General features: G+C 39.6%; 3 protein-coding genes across 10 annotated transcripts in view; 2 read left to right on the top strand and 1 right to left on the bottom strand.

The window, feature by feature from the left end:
- Window positions 1–15,402, bottom strand: part of LOC128890649 (uncharacterized) — a 28,723-nt gene extending 13,321 nt beyond the window's left edge. For both annotated transcript variants that reach the window (XM_054149313.1, XM_054149322.1), the window contains exon 1: window positions 12,518–15,402. In XM_054149313.1, the coding sequence (XP_054005288.1) occupies window positions 12,518–12,672 (155 nt within the window). In that variant the 5' untranslated portion in view covers window positions 12,673–15,402. The remainder of the gene's footprint in view (window positions 1–12,517) is intronic.
- A 327-nt stretch (window positions 15,403–15,729) lies between these two features.
- LOC128890800 (sideroflexin-2) lies at window positions 15,730–21,313 on the top strand. Of its 4 annotated transcripts, none has more exons than XM_054149693.1 (10): window positions 15,775–15,862; window positions 16,760–16,923; window positions 18,164–18,350; window positions 19,090–19,260; window positions 19,389–19,587; window positions 19,766–19,891; window positions 19,967–20,033; window positions 20,120–20,219; window positions 20,297–20,344; window positions 20,584–21,313. In XM_054149693.1, exons 3-10 carry the CDS (start codon window positions 18,196–18,198, stop codon window positions 20,696–20,698), a joined length of 981 nt encoding a protein of 326 aa, XP_054005668.1. In that variant the 5' UTR covers window positions 15,775–15,862; window positions 16,760–16,923; window positions 18,164–18,195; the 3' UTR covers window positions 20,699–21,313. The 4 variants fall into 4 exon arrangements, with proteins under 4 accessions (XP_054005651.1, XP_054005668.1, XP_054005640.1 ...); XM_054149665.1 differs by having other exon boundaries at window positions 16,760–16,938; XM_054149676.1 differs by lacking the exon at window positions 16,760–16,923 and having other exon boundaries at window positions 15,730–15,862.
- A 421-nt stretch (window positions 21,314–21,734) lies between these two features.
- LOC128890769 (inhibitor of growth protein 3) lies at window positions 21,735–26,341 on the top strand. Of its 4 annotated transcripts, XM_054149611.1 has the most exons (7): window positions 21,735–22,927; window positions 23,166–23,361; window positions 23,800–23,871; window positions 23,967–24,329; window positions 24,718–25,135; window positions 25,223–25,421; window positions 25,499–26,341. In XM_054149611.1, exons 2-7 carry the CDS (start codon window positions 23,334–23,336, stop codon window positions 25,613–25,615), a joined length of 1,197 nt encoding a protein of 398 aa, XP_054005586.1. In that variant the 5' UTR covers window positions 21,735–22,927; window positions 23,166–23,333; the 3' UTR covers window positions 25,616–26,341. The 4 variants fall into 4 exon arrangements, with proteins under 4 accessions (XP_054005586.1, XP_054005595.1, XP_054005602.1 ...); XM_054149620.1 differs by lacking the exon at window positions 23,166–23,361; XM_054149627.1 differs by lacking the exon at window positions 21,735–22,927 and having other exon boundaries at window positions 22,950–23,361; window positions 23,967–24,206.
- Window positions 26,342–26,754: the final 413 nt, after the last annotated feature.

Below are 26,754 nucleotides of genomic sequence, written 5' to 3'. Positions count from 1 at the left end.
CAAAAGACCATCAGTTTCCCACGGTTTCGACTTCTTTTTCACCACGAACGGGATGTTAAACTTGTTTCACTCTACGCTTTATTGTGCCATTTACACCTTTCATGTATATGTAACGGAATCGTATATGGACATCGGATCTTGTAAGCGTGCAAACCACACCGAACCCTCTTAGAAATCACTCGCTGTCTAACGCGATAAAAATACACCGTCGGAGGAATTCGAGGGAAACAATCGGATATCGATTATTCCATCAACCACAATCCTGGTCACAATTAATTCTACCAATCGCGCGTTCATCGCCGTATATAGATCTCGGAGCAATCGCACAAATCTGCCTAGAATTCGTGATTTTGCCGAAGTTACGGAAGTAGGTACTAGTGTAAATTCAACGAAAACCAATATTATGGCAAAGTAGCGTTAGGCTCATATTTTATATGGCAGTCAACGCGTAAGCTCAATATAATGCAAAAATTGAGAAAAATATACCTATGAAAATGTTGGAGTTTCGCGAGAATAAACTAGCATAGTTTCAAGGTTTTACTTTGCCTTTGTACAAGACCCGATCGATAATTCTGCCGAACTCGACTGTTTCGGTCGTTATCGTCGCGCAGAAGACGAATTTAGTTAGTCGTCGCAGAAACGTGGACTCGAGTGACTGCGTCGCTCGCGCTCGTCTATCTAAATTATTTTCTGTTTTTCAAATATATTACCTCTGCGGAGGGCATAACAGCTGAGTGTTTTATTTACAGAAATATTACAAAAAAAAAAAAAAAAAATATATATATATATATACACCACTAGATTCTCAAATAATCTAAATTCAGAGAAAGTGTACAAATCCTTACTCAGAAAGGAAATCTTCGAGTCTCCACTCGAAGATCGCCCCGTAACTTCAACATACGACGCGTTTATGAGACACTCTGTATATACAAAGGCTGGGGCATCAAAGTGCTGAAACATACGCGCGCCTCCAACCCGTATGATCGGCATGACCACGAAATTTGCCTCGACCACGCGGTACGTTCCACGTTGACAACGTCTAACGAAACCGCAAACGCGCACCGAACAGCTTGGCAAACCGTAAAAATTGATGCGTCCGTTAATTCGCGACGTGGACATTTCGCTATTCCGATATCGAAGGGAATATAAAATGACACCTTACCCCAAAGATAACAATTAAGCGTTGGTCTTAAGATCTGAAACGTCGCGTCTTCCCTGTTATCTTTCCCTACATTTTCATGATTTTTTTTTCCAGCCTAAATACTCGACAGAAATTTTCGAAATTCGGCAGATTTATCTATACGCGTGCACGTAAGATTCGGTGAAATTTACATCTGTCCTGGTGAATTCGTTTCGAAGTTAGTAGATAAAAAAAAAAGGGTACACTCTTTGAAGAGCGTTACTTGGTCCCCTATCGCCGAGAACGTTCGACCAAAGTGTTTTCCCGAAAGAGTGACAACGTAACGGACGGAGTCGATTCGCAGTGGAAACTTCGAGAATATGAGATTTCCTTTGATTTTGATTTTTCGGCTGTAACGAGAACAGTGACGGCGACGTGACTCGCGATGGGGTTCAAAGAAATAGTATTTATAGGATCCAAATTGAATCAGGCCACCGTTGAATCGGAGCTGTTTAAATATAATACCTCGAGGAAGCGCGCTCGATCTTTTTTTTTTTAAACAGTGCTGCAAACCGCGTTCGATCGATCCGCGGTCGATTCCGTCTTTTATTTTAATATAAACGCAAGTTGGATGCAACGATTATTTTCCTTCGTTCGAATCGTTTTAATCGGATCAGTATTTCTTAAAAGGGAAGGACTCTGGATGAAGGGGAAGAAGGAGGAGGTCCTGGTCCTTTATTGAAAAATTTCACAAACTATACTTCAGAATCTGCTTAACTACCCTCGATTGTTCGAATTTAAAAAGAAAAATTCCAATGAATTTTCTCGCTCGTTTAATTTACCGGGGGCGGCCCCCCTCCCTAATCAACACTCTAAAAAAATGTTCCCGTGCAGAGAAGTATATCTAAAAAAATAAGTAACACACGCGTTTCAGATGCGCTCCAGCCAAAAAGTGTGACAAATTTGTAGGGTGGAGGAGTTAGGGAGTCAACCCTTTAAGGTGGCGCGATATTGATCGGTCGTTTTGGGCACCCGGTATACCAGACGGTGTCGTGCAACACATAGGGAACGTCCGGTTGCCTGTGACAATATACTGTATATTGCTTTTCCCCCGTGAGTCACTAGGATGGACGATTTCTACGACGATTTGTAAGAGGAGTCATTAGGACGACCATCAATCAGCCACCGAAATGGTCGTTCCACGATCCACGTGAACCGCGATATAGCTTGCGACCATACGGCGGGGCCATTTGCATCCCTATACCATTCCACGGACTCGCATTGTCGGTCTACTATCCCACAGCGTCCCTTTCGATCCGCAAAAGATTCAGAAATTGTGAAATTTCGTGACATTTCATAACTTGAATTCATTGATACGAGCAAAAGCAAAGATACTTAGAGATTCAGAAAATTTTTATTACAATAACCAGAGTACACGTTATATTCTCTGTCTCTGAGAAACAAATATCCAATTTCTGTTACAATACAAAAACTTACCTCGATCATAGATTGAACGACAGTGGTTGAAACCCGACTAGCTAGAATACAGGAAAGGGCGAAACCAATTTATTATTAACGCAAAACTGATCTTATGGCTCCGCAAAAAAATGTAATCGAACGCAAAATGTATCCGTACTCGTTCGCTTCCGTTTGATTACATTCGAAAGTGACAAACGAAACCGGAATGATTTTCAACTATAAAAATTTGTATAATGGGAAAAAAAATTGGAAACTTAATACGAAGCAAGTTGTGCGAGAGACGACCGCGTGGATGGTAGACGAGTCTTATCGGACGTGGTCGGCACTAAAAGGGCCATGCTTCTGCGTACAACACCCTCTTTGTACTTCAACCAATCACGAAATTTTGCTATAGGCGTAGCTTTCTCCTGGCTCGCTTGGCTATTCGAATTTCACGTTGAAATTACTGTGACAGACCCTTGAATTATCGAAATGGAGAAGTACTCGAAAATAAGCTATATAGGAACCCGTTTTCTTAAAAAAAAAAAAAAGGGAACGTCATTGTTCGCGAGCACACTACCTTCCGGGTGTTTTTTTCCGCTCTAAAAATAAGATTGATGACTAACGGCACTGAGACTTTGGAATTGACGGAGCGTTATTAAGTGGAAGAAAGATGTGCGCCCCGGCTTGGAAGCAATATAGACGAAAGTCACGTTTGCTGTTTCAATTCCAGCTTCCCGTAGGTTGATTGACACGTAAAATGCTCGTAAAGTGCACCCCGAGTATAACGATCCTAATTATTCTAACAGAAACTCGATATGTTTACCTCGGATACAAATCACGTCGAGTCTACATCGTGGAAATTTGATATTTTAAACAAAATGAGAGAGTACGACAATCCGGGTTGTTATAAGAAAAATGTTCTCAACTTAATACCGCGTTTATTCTTATTATTCGATGCTCCTTGAGCTTTAGGAACTCTTTCGGGCGTTCCGTTATTAATTTCTCACGACCGCAACGCAATTTTAATGAGTCGTTTAAATTTGCTACTGGAACCTGAATTCAATTTTCCTAAAATCGGTACGCACGGATCCATTAACTGATAAGCTTGATTTACTGTAGCGGTACGTGTCTCATTAGCGAAGAGTAGTTTCACCGTACAAAGAATAACGAGACGGAGCCTTCATTTTGGTTCACCGTGTTAATATACTGATAACATTTTAATAAGAATTATTTGTATTCGATATATTCTGATAATAAATTCTATAATATTCTATAATATTCTATCAAAATAATCGAATCCGAACAATCGTATTACTCTGTATAATTTGCATTGCATGTATACCGTAAAAAGATTGTATATATTAATGATGTAATAATACGAGGACTCGTACCGATTGAATTTTCTGCCGATATTCCGAGTAATGCAAGTTCGATACCATTTCTTCATTATTTCTATTGAATTTTATTCGAGGCACTCCTCACCGTCGTGAAAAATCAATACGAGCCCTTGTTATACGAAACGGAACTCCGTCTCCATTTTTCATATAAAATCGAAGGAAATATGTGATATTTAATCATATTTCTTGGAGAGCTATTTAAAGAATCCTTTCTTCTCTCCGAGGAAGACAGGACCCCATTAAATTCCATAAAGATTCCGCGGAAGTAGTTGATGAAATCAAGAAAGTACGAAACTGCCACCTCTCTTATTCCTTCGAGGAAAAGCGCTGTCGCGAAATTGCTCGAAAATCATTTATCGAACGGAGAAACAACCATAATAAAATTCTCTACAAATGGGTGAGTCTGTACGCGCGGTCTATGATTAGCTGGCACGAAACAGCCCCGGTCGTGCTGCAACTCAAAGACAAAGTGGAAGAATTCCTGTCCGTGTACTTGGCTCGTTACGATGTAATTAAGCGTCGTTTCACTTTCACTTGCAAGTTCGATCCAGCCAGCGGTAACTTTCCGAACTAGCGTCAAAGCTGCATAAGGACGGCTAATTAGCTACGCGATTCGCGATTGTCGTAAGGGCCGTCTTTCATTCGACGAAATTATTCGACGATCACGGCACTTGGAACTACGAGACCGAAGACTTCTACCTTGTAATCAGATGTAACGTAATAATTTCTCTGTAACCGAGTGCCACGCGAACGCAGCGATTGAGAAATCGGTAAAAGCGCGCATCAACGTGGCCACGTCTCGTACGAAACGCGTTTACCTAAGAATATTACATTCAAAGAAACGTATCTAAGCAGGATTTACGAACTCGATGAGGTTAGGGAGACGCATACTACGGCGAATGCTAGATTAGGTAGTTTCCAATTATACAGAAACGAGGTTTTAACGCCGATAGCCTACTAATCCACATTTTGCCACGGCAACATTTTGTTATCTGTTGCTAAGATAGCATTGTACTGATCTCATCATTAAGCAAATCATGAAATATATAAATATTCATTTGAAAACGATTTCGATAGATGAAATACCTACCGCACGAAAAGTATCGGGCTGTCTGGAAAGTCCATGCCGATTTTTAGTAGGCGGTACAGGTCTGTATATTTCAGAACGGATGAAAACAAATAAGGTGTATATCATTCCTTAACAGGTGGAAAGGTTGTGGAACAAAATAGTAAACATATAATTCGATATACATCAAAATTCAAATGTGCCTTTGAATTTTTCTTGAAAATAGGCATGAACTCTCCGGACGAGCCAATATTATTCGGTTGAATTATACGTCCGACAGGTATCGGGACGTTAAAGCTCGTAGAAATTTTCACGAGTATAGTCTTGCAACGAGCGTGTTAACACGGAGATGTATATCGACGGAAACGTCCGAGTAAAAACGACGACGAACGACATCGACGGGCGATCTTAAATATCTGTATTTATTTACGATTACCGTTGAATATTCTCGTTGGCTGAAGTGTCATTTGCATAAATATTTATTCGCCCGGCAAATCACGCGGACACGGGTTTATTTATTACTCGTTTTAACGCCTGGGATGGCTTTTCCCCGACTGAACGTTCCTTCCAAACATTTCTACTTGAAATAATCTCGACGGCGCGCGCAATATTTCCAGTCAGCATCGATACACTTTGGGAAACGAACGTTTTTCTCGCGTTTCCCTTTGTAACTTCGAAAGTATCACCGATCGAAAACGACTCGTTTCCTACGGAAGTTGTTACCTCGAGGCTTAACTTCAAAAAATGAATAAGCAGTCGACGAAGAAAACGAAATTGCTAAAGGCGCGGTACAAGCGAGGAAGTTGTTTCCCGATTCAATTCGAAGTAATACGAAGCAACTGATTCGGAACACTCTTATAGATCACGGCTACTTCGTCGTCAATTATCGTTCGACCCCTTTTCCATATCATAGGGCAAACAAAGTTTAACAGCGTCGGCAAAACTGCATCTCGATGTTCGACAGACTACACCCATTAACATTTAATACCCGCATCAAATCGTTGCTGGATACGAACCACGGTAAATTCACGGGGTATCGATCGATACCCAGCAACCAATGTATTACAGGGGAGGCCTCGAAATCATTTCTGCTGCTCCTCTTCCTCGAGGACGTTGATTCTATTTGTTCCGCCAGAAATATTGGCCGAATCCAGGCTTCACGCAGTTCCAGTGCATTTCAGAGCTAATTTTAAGCAAAAATGTTACGTCAATCGCGGACCAGATACCTGACGGTTATCGAGATATCGTCGGTCTAACGAATAATTAACAGATTTTACGTAACTGCAGTCAGTCACACCAGGCTGATACACGGTGTTCCGAAAATACGCGATCGAATTACTTATTTCGCGACGCTCGTTAAAAGGGTTAGTCTTAAGTCGATAGCGATGGAAATTTGACACGCAGGGTGATGTATGCTATCACGTACAATGAATACGAGGGCTGGATATATTCTATACGGTGTTTCAAAAGACACGGTCAAATCAGTTTAGGAATTGACTAGATCAGTGCTCGAAAATCAGCTGGAATGTCAGAGTGCTTTAAATTTACAACGCTTTAATACCAAAATCCTAAAGGGCTTCAACTCTGAGATCCTTTATCAGTAAAATGCGAAAGGAGAGGGATGAGAAGGAAGTTTTTACCACTTATCTAGAGTGGAGAAATAGTGTTTTTGTCAGGGTCTCCCAAAAAGTTTCGAAACCGCGACCGCATATGGCGCTTAGAGTCCTACGCTTCGTTTATCATCCGTGAACGCGTGTCGAGCAATTGTCCAAAGTAAAAGTGTACAGTCGGGCGGAAGACGAGCCATTTTTCTTGGACAAAAAAGGTAGTGGTCATCGCTGGAAGTAACGACCCGCCATTATGTCGCATGATGGGTTATAGTTTGGAAGTCCATCGAGAACTGATGTCCTTCTATCGCGTGTTGACGACGCTTTTAATGAAACGATCCGAGTGTACGATTGTTACACGGATCATGTATACAGGGTGGGTCTAGAAACTGGGTCGAACTACAGTCATCTTCTAAGGGAACGACGAGGAATAATGTTCCGTGGTTTAATCCGACCTCCATCCTTCGATGTCGTCTATTTTATAAAGACACTTACTAAACAACGTAACAAAAATTGCAACACGGAGTATAAGAAGTCCGCTAAACGATAACTAAATCACTTAATAATTCTGCACGAATCTCTAATTCTAGCAAACTTCACTTTCTAAAAATAGAATATATAGAAATACTTTTCATTTACGTATATTGTACATATATTTCTACATTGCCGTTTACGGAGTTTATGGTTGGTGATTTGCGAGGCAAAAGGAAACGTCGTTAGTAAAGATACGAACATAGTGTATGAAAGATATTCCGCGGCAAATGTATGTTAAAATTATTCTAATCACAATAGAAGGTTAGAGAGCAATATTAATAAAGCGCCGATTCGGAGCGAATCGGTGTACATTTTTTTTTTTTTTTTCAATATTGTTCTTAGATAAAGATCGGATGACTATTGCGTAATTCGACGCGAAAGGAATCGCGCTTTCGTTTGTTTTGTTTACCGCGTTATTGGCTACGTGATTATCTCGACCTGCGAATTTATCAGCAGACAATGAATGGGCGAGGATTAATTACGCAAAAAATGGAACGTGCGGCGAGGCCCGCGTATCATTATCATTATCTTCTGATACAATTCCACGAGTCGGAATCCGTAAAGCGACTCGTGCTTGAATGTTATTGCGGATCAAATCGTTAAGAATGGTTGTTGTGCCATGAATTTCTACACTCGATACGTCTATTGTTATAAGCGGAGAAGAAAATAAATAGATACAAGTCGGTAGCGTGTCAATGTGCTGCGAATAACAAATGTTCCATTTTTTAAACGAATATAAACGTTCCACTCGTGAATGAAATTTGGCCCCGGTCTGGCCAATTAACACGTCGAACAATTGTTTGAGGTGGGCTCGGGGTGGTCAGATTCGGGGGAGATATCGCGAATTCCGTGACAGAATCCATCATAGGACGCCAACGTATTATTAGCATCGCGATGATACACTTACGTAATGGAAAAAGCGTCGGGAAGCGGCGAGCGTGATTCCTTTTTATTCTGGCGGGCTCTAGGGAGCCGGTAATACATTACACGGCGCGGTCATCGATCACGTGTTTGTGAAAAATATGTAAAGTTGCTCGAGCGTACGACGAAAAGCTTGGACAAGGTGAATAGGGCGCAGAACCCGAAAGGACGAATTCGTAGGAAGAGTTGGCGAACAGACAAAGAGTGGGGAACAAGAAGGAGAGGGGAGAGACACCGGTGTTCGGATCGATTGAAAATTATATTAATATTCGCCGGTCGGGTCGTCCGTTCTTCCTTCGACGTACCGAAAATTATTCGCGAAGCGTAGACTAAAATTATTACCGAAGCTCGAGCGTCAGTAGCAACTCGAGCTACACACGAAGAGGTCAGGATTAGGGTCGAGCACTCTCAAACATACTCAAACGGTAAAATTATTTGGATTCTCAAAGCCGCTCGGACAACCGACTTATTTTTCAAACAGTTGAATTATTCGACTTCTCGCAGGCTACGCGACCACTTAAATCGCACAAATTATATCACGTTAATCTAATAGCCGAGTTTCTTGTATTTGTTCGATCCACGTAAGTAACAAAGTTACTCTAGACTAGTTATTGTCAGAATTTTCTAAATCGAGTAACTCGATAGCTCGAGTAATTTGGTTTTTCGAGTATAATCGAGCTGCTCCGGTAATTGAGTTACTAGAATCGTTGGAATACTCAAGGACTTTTCACAACTTACGCAATAATTTTATTGTCAAAATTTGATAAATCGAATGACTCGATAGCCCGAGTAATTTTGTTTTTCGAGTATAATCGAGCTGCTCCGGTAATTGAGTTACTAGAATCGTTGGAATACTCAAGGAGCCCCTGTTACACCACATTCTTCACTTCCCCAGACACTGTACAGTGCGATGAAGAGAACGAGATTATTGCACTACTCTTATCACGCGCGTTTGTACGTCGCGATGCGAGCACTATGGTAATATAATTAGACGAGGAAAATGACTTCGGTAAAATTTACTTTGTCAGGGGTTGAATACGCGGGCGACGCGAAGTTGTATTTGCGTTAATTAAAAATTTCGTGTAACTTCACGCCGAGCGAAACTTAAAATACAGGCGGCCCTGGTTACAATACCGTTCGTAATTTTTTTCGCCCGTAGGTTATTAATTAATTTTTCCTGTTCGACGTTGCGAGATTCGCAACCGTGGATCGCGAATAATAATGTGCTTGTAATTAATGGCTTGGGCGAGCAAATAAAAATTGCTTCTGTAATATAAATAGAGATTTACCACGTTGTATATTTAATATGTTAATATCGGGCATAGAAATTCACTTGTTATTTATGTTTTTTTTTTTATGGAGACCCAAGTGATCGCAATTTATGTATGTATTACTACACAAAAACGACGAGAAAGTATATCTATTTAAACAAGAGCTATAAATGATCGAATACAGAATGAATTTCTACACCAAATAAATGGTTTAATTTTATAAGTATCATGCTCGTTTTTCGAAAGCGAAGAGAAATCTCCGCGACGATAAAAGTTAACCGAAGTCAACCGAATTAAATTATAGGCGTCTCTTTATGTTTCATCCCACCACCATAAAAGAGTCTTTAATTAGCTACAATCAGTTCCACGTCAAACTGAATATTTTCACCGCAGTGGAGTGAAATCAGCAATGACTGTACGGACAAGGCAGCGTCCGCTATGCGTGGAGCATGACTCACGGCTACGGGGCCTTTTTCAAATCCACCAGTGATATATCTCCAACCACCTTGAAGACGAAAAGAAAGAGATTCGATACGTCCGCGCGAAACGCGAAAAAACGTCGTTCGAGAAAGTTGAAACACCTATCGAGTCATCGAGTAGACTTTATCAGCAACTTAAAATTGATCTTTATCTCACTTTTATTATCGCCACAGCCAATATTATGTAAAGATAGATACCAATTCAATCAATTGTAAATAACGCTACCAATAATTTAAACGGAAAATTATAAGATGTAAACATCCGATAGAAGTGTTTATATAATTTTGACATACCCTGTACATAAAGAAATAGTCTATATTTATACGAGTTCGAAAGCTAAAAAGATGTGAAAAAAGCCGGGTGTACGGCATCGATAACGCGATCGATATTTAGAAAGTTATTCATTTCGGTACGATTTTTAATTTCTGAGTGTTGATTCACTCTCTAAATACAATATCCGTTAACCGTTCGCAACAGCTCATTCATCAGAGAATTGTTTACACTGGCCTACTGTTGACCACGATGGCACACCATGCATCCATCTACTAAAATTCAACAGCTGGTGGAAACCAGACTCGTCGCATGCTATGGAATTCATAAATTTACGGGGAGAGTATCGTATTGTTTCCATCACACACCTGAAACCATATGTCAACCTACGGAGTCATAATTTATCCTATCCCAATTACTCTGCTGGCTGCCCTCGGCAGTTGTAATCTTGTAGACAATAAAGGAATAGAGACTGTACTTGCACGATGGTATTAAAATTCTAAATATACGCGAGACATCGTAACGATTCAAATCACGTTTAGTTCATTCGTAAGATGTTGTATATGTGCGAACAATTGGGAAAGTAATACGTAATTATCCAGCTACAAAAGCATTACGCTATAATTGAAAATTGATTCAACGCTTTGACGATACGAAGAAATAAAAAAATCGATATGAGTATACGCACAGATTCGTCTGAGATTAGAATTAATATTGCAATATTTAATGTATCTTAAAATACGGTAAAATAATGATACATCAGAGGGAATATTATATACACGCCTGAAACCGTGGGATTAGTTACGTTTCACAGATACAACGACCGCTACAAGCGTCCTTAATCTTGTTGACGACGAAGAAACGAAGACAGGGTAGAGAAATTTCCGAATCCATGGGCGGAAGCCAGGGAAACAAGGGTGAGCGACATCCTACGCGAAACGCTAAGCTTATCGGTCGAATAAATAGAATCTTAACGAATGACCGCGATGCTGGCTTCTTTCGCGATCGTAAAAGTTCCAAGCGAGAGCTTCGTGCGAGTCGCAAGACACGAGTCGTCGTAAAACTACTTCCGTTTGCAGAACAAAAGCCGCTTTATGAGAAGACTTACGACATGCACAGCACGTAACCGCCGTGGCCAACGACTATCCCCGATTTTCACGTGGAAATCTTCGGTAACGAAAATTTATATTGTCCCAATTGCGGCGGTTTTGTAATCGCGACGGTACGTAAGCGTGCAACAACTCCACCGGAAGTGCCGTCGTTTTTACGAGTTGAATCACGGTACTCGCGAAACGTGCACAGTCCTAACAGAGAGAACTACGAACAGAGTTCACCATGATGGTGGTGTGCACGTGGAACGCAGAGCTGGATCGACGAATAAGAGGTTATTCGTTACACGGATAACGAAGACGGTTGAATAAATATTTATTCGTTGCGAAGATAACAATTGTTTACGTACACACGTGTTTGGAGGATGTATACGCGAAGTACTTCAGGTGGTACTTGTGTGTGGCATGTCTGATTTTTGTGTAATTTTTTTTTTTTTTTTTTAAACTCTTACACTACAGAGAAGTCGCACACAACACACCAAACCACTAACACGTGCGTAAAGGATTGTTTTCTAACTCCTGACAAACAGATATGCATCCACTAATCTTCGTTATTTGCGGAGTTATTTAAACGAGTAACAAATAGTTGCGACTATTGAAAATTTATCTAGATAACACGTTATTCGTCGATCCTCTTTGTTACCCAGACTCAACGTGCCCAACTCCGACGGAAAGCGAACCACGCGACGAACAGGCTCGATCCTACCACTCCTGAGAAGGCATTACACTCATTGGCACACGTTTACCCCTAAATGTAATCAAATCGCGCGTAACATCACTGTTTCCACGGACACGTGAGGACCATCCCGTTGAATGGAACAAAAAGCGACGAGTGAACGGCAAGTTTCCATCGTCGTCCGTCGCTTGCCGACGGCCAGCGAATGCGGGCAGCCTTAATTACGGATCTAATTCGAAATTCGTCGACGAAGACATCGTTCCGTCCGCTGGGTTCTTATCAAACACGTTTCACACATGCACACATGCGTGACATACGATGCACAGCCCGTGAAAACACGATGTATGTACACACAGACACGGGAAAACAATCGTGCCCCCGAGACTTTTGCCTGCGAGCAACGCGAGACACGGCACGCTCAGAGCTTCCATCGGTCGGAAATTCAAGCTCGTTTCTCGTACGAATTCGCGAATGGGGATCGTGAATGGGACAGGGTGGAGGACCTGGTGAAATCGAGTCTCGAGAGAATAAAGCGACGGGGTAGAGAGAAAGGAAAAAGAGTCGGGTGGCACGAAGAAGTTCACGTTTTTATCAGGAACGCTTACCTCTTGGTGGCGTCGAGCAACGCGCCCTGGAAGCACTTGGCACCGTGAACGAAGGACACGACGACGATGTCCGGTAGCGCGGACTCGACGGTCACGAGGATCTTGTCGCCCCTGGCGAGCGTGAGCGCGGACAGGGCCACCGTGTCCGCCGCCATCTTGGCTCGTTAGAATTATTGCTCCTCGCCGTGTCGAGGCCTCGTCGTCTCTCTCTCAGCGGATGACGTGAGGAGCGGCTGGGGCTCACTCTCCTCCGTGTGTACGGAGGCCATGGGCTCTCCAAGGCATGCTAGGGGTGGGGGAGACAGGAGGGCAGTCTCTGGCTGGTTCGCTTGCTCGCTCGTTCGCTCGCTTGCTTTCCTAGCAGCCACCACCGTCGGTCGCGCCGCGTTTCACGTCCACGCACAGCTGGGCACTCGCGCCTCCACGCGCATGCGCACCGTTCTTACTCCCACTACCCACACCCAGGGACGTAACGCGACGTCATCGAGCCTCTGATTCTACCAGAAATTAACAAAATCCCTTATCTACAAAGCCGAACAATATTCTATTAATCTATTCGAGTAACGTAGATTAAAACCAACGTACAGGAATTTATTGTTCTCATTTATTCGTTTTAATAGTTGAATCCATAATTGTCCGTTATGAAATATTTCGTTTCATAGATAAACGATCTACACGAGATTTTACGTATGATATACTTATACTCTGCTATGAAATATTGGAAAATTTTATTTAAGACAAATCCTGTATCCCACATGTCAACTGTTACTGGGTCAACGAACAGTTCGTACGGTACTGTACTTTGTTCCAGGACCGTAGATCCCGTTCCCAACGCCCTTCGCCTACGACTAACAAACACCACAGAGAAGGTAACGTTAAAAAAGAAAAGCCTACTTTGGACGATGTATTTCTCGACTTTTAATTGAACATGAATTTCCGCTTGTAATTCATCCTGTCCAAGACAGGATGCGCTGACCATCCGGTTTTTAGTATAATTTTCTTTCACACAATACGTGCCCGATCTAGATACATCACTCTCGCACGCATACTTTTTGGAAGCATCCTTTCTTCGTGGTATGGTGGGGACAAGCCTGAAAGAGCCACTATTCCTTACAGAAACATATTCCTTCTAAATCCGTTTCATTAGCATTCTTATCTCTGTACGAGTCGAACATTTTGACACTTGCAACTTTCGTTTCATCTCTTTCTACAATGCATCCACTTCTTATACCTTTATTGTTAGCTTTGCACATGGCTGTAAGCGAATGTAACAAAGAGACCACGTTATCTTCAATTTTTAAACGATACCACAGCCACGAAGATCTCGAGATCTGTCCCTCCAGTCGACGTTAATTGAAACATGATTGAGTATGTGCTTTTTTTTTTTTCTAAAGCTTGTTTGTCTTGCGAGACAATATCTTCGTGATCCTTACTTTAACTTTATACTTCGAACTCTACTGGGAATTTATATTGAAACTAAAGAAATAAGATATTTTCAATATAACCTATATCAGCAAAGTAACATAAAGTAACGTGATTGATTATTAGAGTACGTTTGTACCAAATAGACAATAATTTTCCGTCACGTATCCCACGTTCATCTATTAATCGCAGAACGGCCACCGGAAGTCTGCAGTGAGAGCTAAGCAACGGTCAGGGAGATGATGCGAACCGAAACTACATCATAAATATTACGAAATAATAATTCGTGACAGTTTTAGCTACAATATGGTGACGCGTGATGAACGAGGTCGAGTTCCACTTTTCGCGAGCACGGAAGCGTACAGCTTGCACCAACTTTTCGTGCACAGTGGCCGTGTTCTACTGGCAACGAAAACAAAAGAAGCATAATGGTGGCGAGATAGGCGAAGCGACGAGAATGTCGCTAAAGAAAATCACGCCACGGACATTTCAGGAATTCGACAGGAGCGCCCGTGAACTTGATACTGTCCGCTGACCTCCAAGCGTTATTTAAACTTTCTCTCTATGCTTCGTTTTCATAACATTGACAAAGAAGTATCTAGACTCTAGATACCTCCTCTAGATTCTAGAGGAACGAGCAGAATTTCCTTTTTTTCTTTATTCGAAATTTTGTATTTAAGTAACGATGCAAGGAACGAGACAAACGTGAAAAATCGAAGAAAAAACGTCGACACAGAGGTGCCGTGAAGAGGATAAAAAACTCGATGATGAGTCTAATCAGCGTTATTTACATATGACAATATTTTAACGATACTGTTTAGTAAACGGGACAGTAACGTAATGAGTATACGAAGTCCATTTGAGCGGACAAGTATGCGTATGTTTCCGATATTAGCTCTACATTGTCAATATTATTGCGCAACTCAGAATATTGCGCACTCCATATCGAGCGTTTAGGGCGTTCTTCAAACTGACACGATATTCGGAAACATATGTTGTATACACGTAACGATAGTTGGGTTTTAAAATGCCAGTTCTAGCTGCAACCTCGCTTCTTAAACACTCGCGTACATGTAGTAGTTTAATTGTATTCTAGATAAATATTATTTCTAATTACAAACAAGTAAAACAAAAATTCTAAGAATAATATTTTCCGAAACACCTGACTACTAAGGTGTTACCAATTGACCTTGAATGACCTCGAATCAGAGGTCGTTGAACTGGTCTTTTTTCAAACATAATATTCATTAAGATATAGATACGTTTTTATCGTTGCCAGCACTTATCGATGAAACTGACCTTGGAAAAGCTGATAAGTCACGTTATCTTTAAATTTCGATTCTACCCTTAGATGATTCACAATTGTCAAAATTATTGAAAGTTTCGTTACAAAATAATTCAATAGACGATTCACTGTAAACATTACGCATTCATTCGAGAAGTCGATTTCAGTTTACTTTTACAATCAAGTATGCAGATTCTAAATGAAAATGTGCTATCTAGCTTAGAAAAACGAAAGTCGCTTGCAAATCTCGAACACTAACTCCATTTGAAACGATCAAGAATCACACGAAAAGTGATTTACTACAATTACGGATCTCATGAAAAGAACCATCTCATCTTCAAAGCCCAAAAAGAAAATTTCACGCATTAAATTACGCAAACAAAATTCTCATGTATCAAAATGATCTCCTGACAAAATTCGACGTGCTATAAAGAAAAGGACGTTTCAACACGGGGCGCGCGGAACGTCAACGATATGACAATTATATAGAAAAATAGATGTTGGAGGGAGAAAAAGCAGGGGCGTATCGAGATAGCTGGCGCTCGCGTAGGGCGCCGTCCGATCAGCTGTCGCGTGCGCTCTCACGGTGAAGATCAGAACGGGGCTGGGCCTCCAGAAGTGACACGCGCGTTTCACGGGTAAGCGTACGAGAAAAAATCATGTCTGTCAGAAAAAATTAGTTGCATAATGCGTACGTGCGTGCACGGATAGTTCGACGTGGTGCGCGGCCAACGACGAGAGGAAAATGGCACGATGCTCGCCGGGTTTCTTCGCGATTTCGTTCTTGAATGAAAATGTGCCGGCACTTCGGTAGAAACTGGGTCGTTCGACGGCTGCCACCTTTTCTCGACAATGAATTGGTCGATAACCGTTGCGATGAGCTCGAACACCCTGCACGAAATTCTGTTCGCGAGCAGAGCGTCTTGCCGCGACATTGAACGAGAATTGGGAATTCCAGGGAAGACGTGTCACGCGAAAACGAACGAAACGCGCACACTGGTTGACAGACGCATGTTCGGGACTGGTGTTTCATAGGTTATACCGCGTTTCGAGCAAAGTTAAAAATCGCTGCTGGCAGCCCAGGTCCGGCTTCGTGTGGGAACAAGCGATGCACCCACTGGGGACGAAAAGAAAAATATTCTAAATTAATAAACGTTGTACGAGTGTAACTTTACATGTAAACTGATGAAATTGTTGACGATCATCCTAATTTAAAAAGCTTCGCCAATCCTTTCGTGAATTGCTCGTTACGATGTGAAATTGTTAAATACCTAATCTATATCTTCGTCTTGATAAATCTTGATGGAAATTTAATACTGATTATACATTTGATCGAAATTTGGAACTAAAAGAGTTCACGTAAGGCCATCAACATAATTCATCCTAAATATATTCTTAAAAAAATGAACTCTTAACACCCATTAGTGTTATCTCTGACTTTAAATTGAGGAAAGTAAATTTAAAAAGAACACAGCCTACATTTATCAAATAATTTGAACGATAATAATAATTGTATATTAATTTTAAAAATTCAGGTTTCGTTTATTCTAATTTCTAACGTGAAAAGGGGGCGCCAGCAACTGTAGAACCGGCCCTGGAGGGAATCGACACAAGTGTACACGATTGGTTATCGAGACAACCGAGAAAATCGAGTGGCTCACGTGCGTTACGATAGTATCGATCGATGGATCGGATTCGGGTATCGTCTGCTAATGTTCGTATTACGATTCACGAGGCTCGAATATTCGTTTAAAGTCTCACTGAACGTTGAACATACCGGTCCATGGTAAACAGTGTGAAACCGTCGATACATCTGCTATCCCATCGATCGTTTTAAATTGTACGATGGGAAAGAAAGTTAATTTAAAAGTTGCGCGAACATTTACGGTTTTAATATACATTAAATTCCATTACTTCTTTTTATTTTGTATCTGTAAAATTACAAGTGACAGTAAGACAATGTAAAATACATAAATTTTTATTTTTAAATTGTTTCCACGGAACAGCGATGCAGTAAGATAATAAGATTATTGACACCGTGGATGTAATGTTCAAAGTACAATGGCTCTAAATTTATCGTATCGTGTTATGCATTTTCGCGATTGTAATGTGCATTAGGAAAAATTTCACGTTATCTAGAAATATAATTCTTTTTGTTATCATTTATTTTGCAAGTGGAATTTATCTTGGATTCGAGATAAGTGTACGGTTCTAAAGGTGGTTTCTCGAAATTCAAAAGTTAAAACAAAACAGATACACGGCTACTGTATAAACGATAGTTGTGCATTTCTTAGACGTATATTGTTTATAGATTTGAGCACCTTTTAACAAAATGTTGTTACGTAAACGAATAGTAATATTCAGTTTTTCTTGCGTATTATCAAAACATCAACGGATGTCGAGAAATTGCGTTCAATTGATAACGAATTTTAATCCAAGTACGTGGTCTTATTATTTGTTATGACTATTTCGGTGCGTGGAGCTCGCTTCCACTGGCATCTATAAATATGATGTTAAGAGGCCTCCGAAAGTTCATCGAATTCTTTTTTTCTTTTTGAATGCGTTACAGTCGGACAATCAACATGTTTATTCGTCGACAAACGAGTTCATTGGTAAATGTTCTCCGCTTCTCAAGGTCATCTTTAGATACGTACAAATTATTGAATTTTCAAAATACGACGAAAGCAAATTAAATGTGAAAAAAAAAAAATGAATCGGCAGAAATAATAATTTGGGCTTTAAGATCTTGAGAGGTCAAAGATGTTTGTACTCGTTCGTCGATTATTGAACGTGATACTCGATTAACGATATCGTTGTTTTGAAAAAATTTGCGAACAAAACTATTTTTTATCGATTCGTTCTTTTAATTTTCTTTTCTTTTCTTTTCTTTTTTTTTTTACTGTTACTAATCGACAGTGTTTTTACGACTGTTGATGAAGGTTGAGGCCACAGTAGTCCTCGATCGACGAAAATGGGGGAAGAAAGATTGGACATAGAGAAACCCCTGTGGGATGTGACTACGTTCGCGGGGAGATGGAAGCATTTTGCTTGGATGTCTGACTTCAGGACTTGCGTCGTTCCTGAATCAGAGTTGCTCAAAGCGAAGAAATTATGCGAAGACTACAAGTGAGTACGACGGAGACGGATTGAGCTTGTTTGAATAGAAGCCAATTTTGCGCAGGCTACGAATATGAGGGCTGATGGTATAAAAATAGGCCAATTACAGGGAAACGTTGATGATGGCCCATTTTATTCTGCGAATAAATTTCAGAAATTACGTTCGAATGAAATTTTGACCATAAAGAGCGGGGGCGTCGAGGTTGTTTCACGATCGTGCTTGTGATAAATAGGAACGTTTTGCCAGCGTGATCTAACACATTTGACTCAGAATTGAATACCTTTCGTTGCGCAACGAACGTTATCAGTAAATGTACTTTACGGTATTAAACGTTTCAAGATTGGTGCAACGTTTCTGGTACACAATTGATTGAAGAAAAAAAAAAAGCACGTGATGCTTGAAGGTGTCCTAAGAGTCACATTAAATGCAATAACATTATTTCCGTGCCGTGAATATTCATCGTTAAACTTCCGCCGTAACTTAGTTTTAATATTCACACTGCGTATTTAAAATATGTAATGTAATTATTTTTCAACTACCAATAGAGAAGAGATACTGTCGCAAACGTTACGGGTGTCTACAAGTAGTACCATTTTTTTTTTTTTTTTTTTTTTTTTGAAAATTCAAAAATGAATATAACAACAAATTACTGTACTAAAGTTTTGTAGTTTGTGTATGTAGTCAAATGTATTGTACTCGTTCCTTTTTTCTGCTTCTACGAAAATCAATAGTACGTTTATCCCTTAGACTTGGGAAGGAGCCAGCTGGTACAACCCGAGAGCAAATCATCTATGCTAAGAAGCTTTACGAGTCAGCCTTTCATCCCGACACAGGCGACCTGCAGAATGTCTTCGGTAGAATGTCCTTTCAAGTGCCAGGAGGAATGGCTGTAACCGGGGCCATGCTTCAATTTTACAAGTAAATTTTTCAGAGCCGTCCATAAATCTAAACATCACCGTTTAAATTCCATAAACCAAGAGACATTTACATGATCGCAAGTAAATTATAAATAAGACGGGAATCTTACATCGTATCGTTAATTGCAGAACAACCACCGCTGTGGTTTTCTGGCAGTGGGTGAACCAGTCGTTCAACGCTTTAGTCAACTACACGAACAGAAATGCAAACAGTCCCACGACGGAATTTCAGTTGGGGTTGGCTTACGCGAGTGCTACCACGGCTGCAATGATAACAGCGATAGGATGCAAGTCTTTCTGGGCGAAACGAGCCAATCCACTCATGGCGGTAGGCTGGAATTTTTTTACAGTTTACAAAATTATACTGCTTTGTATCTGTATACTATGCACGAACTAGCGACGCTACTAGCACAGATCTTTTAAAAAAATTCCATCATTTTAAAGCTCTAGTGCATAAAGTAAGAAGAAAAAAGATAGCGACGTCTGATTATTTATTTTGTTTGTAGCGTTACGTGCCATTCGCCGCGGTGGCGGCAGCTAACTGCGTGAACATTCCCTTGATGAGGCAGAATGAAATAAGCCAGGGGATCGAGATCAGCGACGAGAACGGCAACAAACTTACAAAATCGAAGGTAGATTGAATCGAATACATTGAGTTGCGCTGCGAAACGCACCGAATCATGCAACGACGAATACATTACTTTCAGATCGCGGCGGTCAAAGGTATCGGCCAAGTGGTAGTCTCGAGGATTATTATGTGCGCGCCCGGCATGCGTAAGTGGATACTTGGATTGAAACGCAAAAAAGAAAGTCGAACGTAATTTGCGTTGCTCTAATGAAATTTAAATTCTGTTCGTTAGTGATTCTTCCACCGATCATGGAGAGACTAGAGCAATATTGTTGGATGCAGAGGATCAAACCGTTGCACGGACCGATACAAGTTATGATGGTTGGCTGTTTGTGAGTATTTGTTCGTAAAGTTATTTTCTTAGTCCTGATGATAACGCGGGAAAAATGATTTCGCGTTAATTTTTCAGTCTGACGTTCATGGTGCCCACGGCGTGTGCGCTGTTTCCACAAAATTGGTAAGAATACGCTTAGTCTCTCTATTTGTACAAAAATATTTTCATATCATATATCATCAGTTCCTTTAAGAAAGGAACAAATATTTATTAGAGTGTTAAGTACATGCAAGTACACTTACATCCGCCATACGAAATCCAATATTCATTTATCGACGAGAGGATGACCGCATTAATATACTTTTCGTTTCAATTTACATACGCAAGTTACGCGTATATTTTGCACATATATTTTTTTTCAGCTCGATTAAGTCAAGCACTTTGGAACGCTGGGAGCCTGAAAGTTATGAAGTTTTGAAGAAGAATAGCGGAAACAAGGATATACCCACGCATTTGTACTTCAACAAAGGTTTATAATGTATTAAAACAAATAGTCGTCGTAAAAGAATGTTCGGGGACGCGCCTTCCGTCGTCCTCTGCGAAAATCATAGCAATTAATTCATGGAATCGATGAAACTTTCGCGTACAATATGAAATTCGAGTACTTGTAGTTTTCTGCTGGTTCAGAGGATGAAACACGTTCTGTGGAGAATATACTCTTATACCATACGATACGACAATACGTGCATTTCGAATAATTTCTTACTCGATGCACAGCAGTGTATTTTATTTTTTTAAGTCTTTATTACGCGTGCTATGACACACCGAACTTTGATACTTAATTTGCATTTCAATGGCCGACGAATATAGATCGTTAATCGTAAAGTGTGACTATTTTGCTGCACGCAAGTTTTTTCAAACAGCAATAATTTATTTCAACAGAGTGCTCAAGAATCATGCTTCAAGGTAGACATATCATTTAAGTAGTTGAATATTGCAATTGTTCATATTGTGTTGTTGATTGTTGGAGATGTGTCACTAACCTTAAACAACTGTTGATGTTCTATTACTACCTCCCTGAACTATTATACGAAACTAAAAATGCTGCCATGTATATTTTAGTAACATTACAATAAACACTGGAAAAATGAATCTGCGTGAATCTTTTTTTTTTTTCAATTAATGACTGGAGATCAACAAATCTCTCATTCAGATATAAATTTCTAGTAGGGAAGTAAGAATAACCATCCTTTCATCTGTTATGTATATTATAATATATATAAATTTAATATTTAATATTAATATTATATAAATATAAAGTTATAACCTAGTAACATGAAGTTATATGTTAGGTCGAGAATGCGATGGTTGGTTCTGTTGTGGCATGTACCCAATGCGTTCTTGGATTTCACTTTGGGGCACTTTGCCACCCCACGAGGGAGGATTGTATACTGGCTGCCTCTCAGATTCTTTCTTGGCTTCGAGAGCTTTCCTCATTGTCTCGTACTCCTGCAGATCGTCTAAGCGTAATTCGATTCTCGTCGGGCTGCGTCGTATCATTTTACTGAGAAAAGTTGAAGACACCTTCCTCTTAGTATGAAAAACTGCACGCCAATTAGTATACACGGTACGTTGGCAGCACGATGATTGATAAATCACTCGCCGGTTACTCTTGATTACTGCCTTGAAAACCTTAACTTTACATAACTTTCTATAACGCGATTGTATACACAAAGAAAACTATGTAGAAAATATATTATGGTGTGTTATCAAATATCAGGGGATAGAAATAGAAGAAGCGAAGACAAAGTTGCGAAAGGAAAATGACTGAAAATGACTGAAAATGACAGTTGAGATAACTCTCCGCCATTTTCCTATAGTCAACAAGTGGTGTCACTAGCCAATCAATGTCATCCTTTCGAATCACTTATTACAGGAAATTAGTGTCGCTACGTAGCGGTGTAATACCGAACTATTTTTCCGAGTATGAGTGCCCTCTATTGGGAAAACGCCCAAGTTTGTCGTGGAATAGTTTTCATTTTCGACGTTAGATGGCGCCACTGCAATGTAATAGGGGAAAAGAAACATTTTCTTAGATAAATTTTATTATTATAATACTTGTGATATAACTACAAGTTTAATACTATAAACGTAATAAAATCGCATTCGTAATTATTATGAATATATACCCTAGTCGTTAAAAATATACTGATGGCACCATCTAGTTCTACAAATAGGAACTATCTCGACGACAAACTTGGACTTTTTCCCGACAGGGGCGCTGATCACACTACGAAAAATAGTTCGGCATATCACCGCTAGATTGCTAATCATTTGAGCAAAAATACCGGCAACCCACAAGGGAAACTGTTATAGTTTAAAAGTTTAAGAAAAAAGGCTAACACAATTATACAAAAAATGCGCTCAACACTCTGGCAAGGTTAATGTATCGACGACTTCGATTTAAAGGAATTAGCTTACAAATTAGTTTTTATCTTTTCTGTATTGTAATAAACATTAGTTTATGCATATTAATAAATATAGTCTACATTTGACGCGTTTATCAAAATATTTTTGCTAATTTACATCGCGTTTAATAGATGGTAAAATAAATAAAAATTGATAACTACATAAATTTTGATTCATTGTAACATAGTATGTAGCGCACGTGTGCGTAATAAGGACTGAAGTTGGAAAATTTAGAAACAAAGTATATAAAATAAGTGTTGCGATTTAAATTCATAGAGACGATGGAATGGGAATATCGTAAGTAAATAATTTTGAGAATATTTTAGCCAGGTCACCAGGCCTCTGTAACTATATACATCCCTGAATCTTAGGCTAAAATGGCGGATTACGACGAATAGATAACTGGCCAGTAATAATTCCGAAATAAATAGCATCGCTACGAATGTATTAATTACTGAGCCACTTATTTTCGCGCAAATGACATTCTTTGTACGATATTTCGCACGAATCATTCTTAGATTCGCACCATTTACAGAACTAGCGTGAAAATGTGGGTACAACAAGGGATTTGGCCGCCGTAAACACGCTTCCGATCGAGTGCTACAATTTTCGTTAATTTTGCCACGGCGGCAAGCACTCCCCTTTAGTAAATTGTAAATAATTGTAAATTAAGCACCAGGCAACGAAGTGCCAGCACGAAAGGATGCTTTACTTGGAAGATTATGTCGAAAGTACGTAAAAACGAGACATGCTTTGCTTACCCAGCTTCTCAAGAAACTTACTAACCTTTCCGAATATACTACCTCGTGAAAATATCGAAAACTTTTCCCAAAGCGAATATTTTTGCAGACATTGCGTTATCGCATACAATCACTTAAATGCTGCTTTTTATTTTACCCTAATATTAAATACCATGTCATACGAGTACTTTCACGGTATACCATTCTCTATAAATTTTAGGTTAGTTATATGTTTTCTAAACGGTCCATACGTTCTCTGATCTTACATTGTATATTTTGGAGTAAAACTATTCTTGCAAGACACCTAATGAATAGCATACGATTATTTTACCAATTGTATAAGTGGTACAAATGTCAATTATTCTTAGATAATTGATCTTTTTTATTTGTATTTTATTTGGTTATGTTGACCTTCTTTTGTGGTTTCAGTGATCGAGCACCTACCACAAGAATTAAGAGACCGATTCACAGAAATGAGAGAAATGGACTTAGGTGTACAAAGTACGTACTATCTTATGTTATAAGAAACCTTTGTTTTATGTGTACGTAAAATATTATTTCATTTTCTGATTATTTTAATGCTCTGATCGTTTCAGATTCAATGGACAGTTTAGAAAAAAAAGTAAAAACCTTCTTCTCAAATGCAAAGAAAATGAAACCTAGCGAAAAAGAAGCAGAGTATGAAGCTATTAGAAGAGAGTATTACAAGACTTTAGAGGATGCGGATGAAAAGGTGCACTTAGCTAATCAGATGTACGACTTAGTAGATAGATATTTGAGGAGATTAGATCAGGAACTGCACAAATTTAAAATGGAACTAGAAGCAGATAATAAAGGTATCACAGAAATATTGGAAAAGAGGTCACTGGAATTAGATCAACCACCTACAAATAGTAGTCAAAAAGAGAATCGGTATAGTTTCACATCATCCAGTAGGTCACGAGACAATCACAGTCATTGTAAGTAAATTATTTCGTCGCTATTCTAAACTATGTATCTGTACTCCGGAGGCATATGACATAGTGTCCACTTTTTACAAAAATTAACTTTTCATAGATTCCTTATTCTTTTTTTCTGCTCTTTCCAATGGTATATGAAATGATGTCCTAGCTTCTTAATAAAACAGATAGGCATGTTTAAAAAGTAACTATATTTGATTCTCCTCAAAAATAAATAACACTCATGATAGCAGGTCATGATTTCATTTACCTCCGAAATTTATTTCGTTTCCAGGGCCTCGAATTTAGAAATTTCATGTTTACAACATAATGTTGTGTGCCTTCCAGGTGCAGATATTATCGTGTACATATACAAAGGATTCATTGTAATTATATGAATAATTTGCAGCTCGGGCAGAGAAAAGAAGAGATTCAAATGCATCCTCTACTTCGATAGAGAAACGGTTAGCTATAGAAAAAATTTCACCGAGTCTTCCTGAATCGCGACCAGCTTCTGCAAATTCAGGACCAATTATCGCCGCTACAAGCGTGCCATCAACCCCTACTGCCATTGCAAATTCCGTTGGCTCCGTAAGTTATAACCTCGGTCACATAGGAGCTGGTGGAAATGCCATAGCAGCTGCAGCATCCCAAGCTATCGCTGCAACGCAGCAAATGCAACAAGGCAGACGCACCGCTAGTTTGAAGGCCAGTTACGAGGCCATCAACACTGGTGGCGTACACGCGGCTGAATTTAGTAGAGAATTAGCTGGTGCTGCTCAAACGGCTATCGCAGCTATACAAGAGACTACTAAAAAGCATAAAAAGTAATTCAATTGTTAAGAATAACATTGTTTAAGAAAACAGTCGTGAATTTAATTAATTTTTTTAATCAATTTTATTCTGCATTTTAGAAAAGTAACGCCCGCTGTTCCAAGTTCGAGTGTAGTTGCTACCTCCGTTCAGCAACCAGTATCACCTCCAGTCATAACTACGAATACACAAGTTGTGGATTCAGATAATCCAGATTGGACGTACGATCCAAACGAGCCAAGATATTGTATATGTAATCAAGTATCTTATGGAGATATGGTCGCGTGTGACAATTCAGATGTAAGTGAAATTCTTATTTGTCATCGCGCATTTATACTATTGCTTGATTTTTCTATTTTCACGTTACTTTTTTTCAGTGTCCATTCGAATGGTTTCACTATCCATGCGTGGGTATCACTGCACCGCCAAAAGGCAAGTGGTACTGTCCTCAATGTACATCTTCTATGAAGAGACGAGGAGGTCGGAAAAACTGATTCTATCGTTATCAGTGCAAACACAATGGAAAAAAATTGCTACTACCTCTTAGGCACTGTCCGTCAAGTACCAACTTAGTTAGGAAGCTGTTAATTCTGACTTTATATGACTTTTTAAATGTGTTTAAAGTTTAAGTCGTAATCTTATCTGGTCTTGGTCTTGTCTTATGAAATTTGAATTTCTGTTTCTAAGCAGATGAATGCAGTTCTTTTTTTTTACTGCGTTATGTAGATTAAAAAAAAAAGAAACAAAAGTGAGATGGTGCAAAAAGTGAGCTTTGAACAAATTTCGTTTTAAGAAGTTCCGCGTACAAGTACTGCAGATATTTTTATATTTTTTGCACCATTCTGTACTACGACCACATTAGATAGTTTCTACGAATTTACATTGAAAGGTAATCATCGTTACCTCTGGATACGATACAATCGATTGACTGATATCAGAGGTATGTTTCGACGGTGAATTTTCGAAATTTACGTTTCTAGTTTACGTGACGTCAGACAACTTTCGAACAATCTTCGTGTATTTACGTACTCCTGTTAGTTCAGACGTGCTCAGTGTCTCGCTGACGACTGTGCGAGCAATAATGTTTCAAGTGTTCCACGCTTTCAGGAAAGAAAAAAATAACGAAAAAAAGCTGATACAGACGAACCGTGAAAATACTACTTTCGAAACGGAGTAATGTAGCTACTTGGTGTATAAATAAAATGATCGATGCAGATTTATTATTTGTGTTATCATTCTACATCACTCCCAATATTGCCGATAGAAGATGTAAGAAAGCTTATGGCAACTGTATCATACTAACTGAATTATCGACCTCGTGATAACTTACAAGGGAAAATCGTCAAACGACGATTTTTATAAAACTTTCTGTTAATATTTTTCCATTTCAGTTTGCATATTGCCCATTTAAAAAATTATTTAACCGTTCTACTCTATGATTTTGTCCCGCTATGCGTCGCTAAGATGTAAATCGTTAAAATTAGCGAAAGGGAAAAACCGGCACGATTATAACATGATTCATAACGCAACCACCGTGAACCGATGATTATTGACCTTCTTCGTTACAAATCGGCGGAACGTGCCTGGCCTTGCTCAGTTGTTCCACTTCAGGCATTTTACTACGAAAATCCTG

The sequence above is a fragment of the Hylaeus anthracinus genome, unplaced genomic scaffold (genome assembly GCF_026225885.1).
Source record: "Hylaeus anthracinus isolate JK02 unplaced genomic scaffold, UHH_iyHylAnth1.0_haploid 0, whole genome shotgun sequence".
Taxonomy (NCBI): Eukaryota; Metazoa; Arthropoda; class Insecta; order Hymenoptera; family Colletidae; genus Hylaeus; species Hylaeus anthracinus.
Note: the sequence above shows the minus strand (reverse complement) of the source record. Positions and strands in the feature narration are given on the sequence as shown.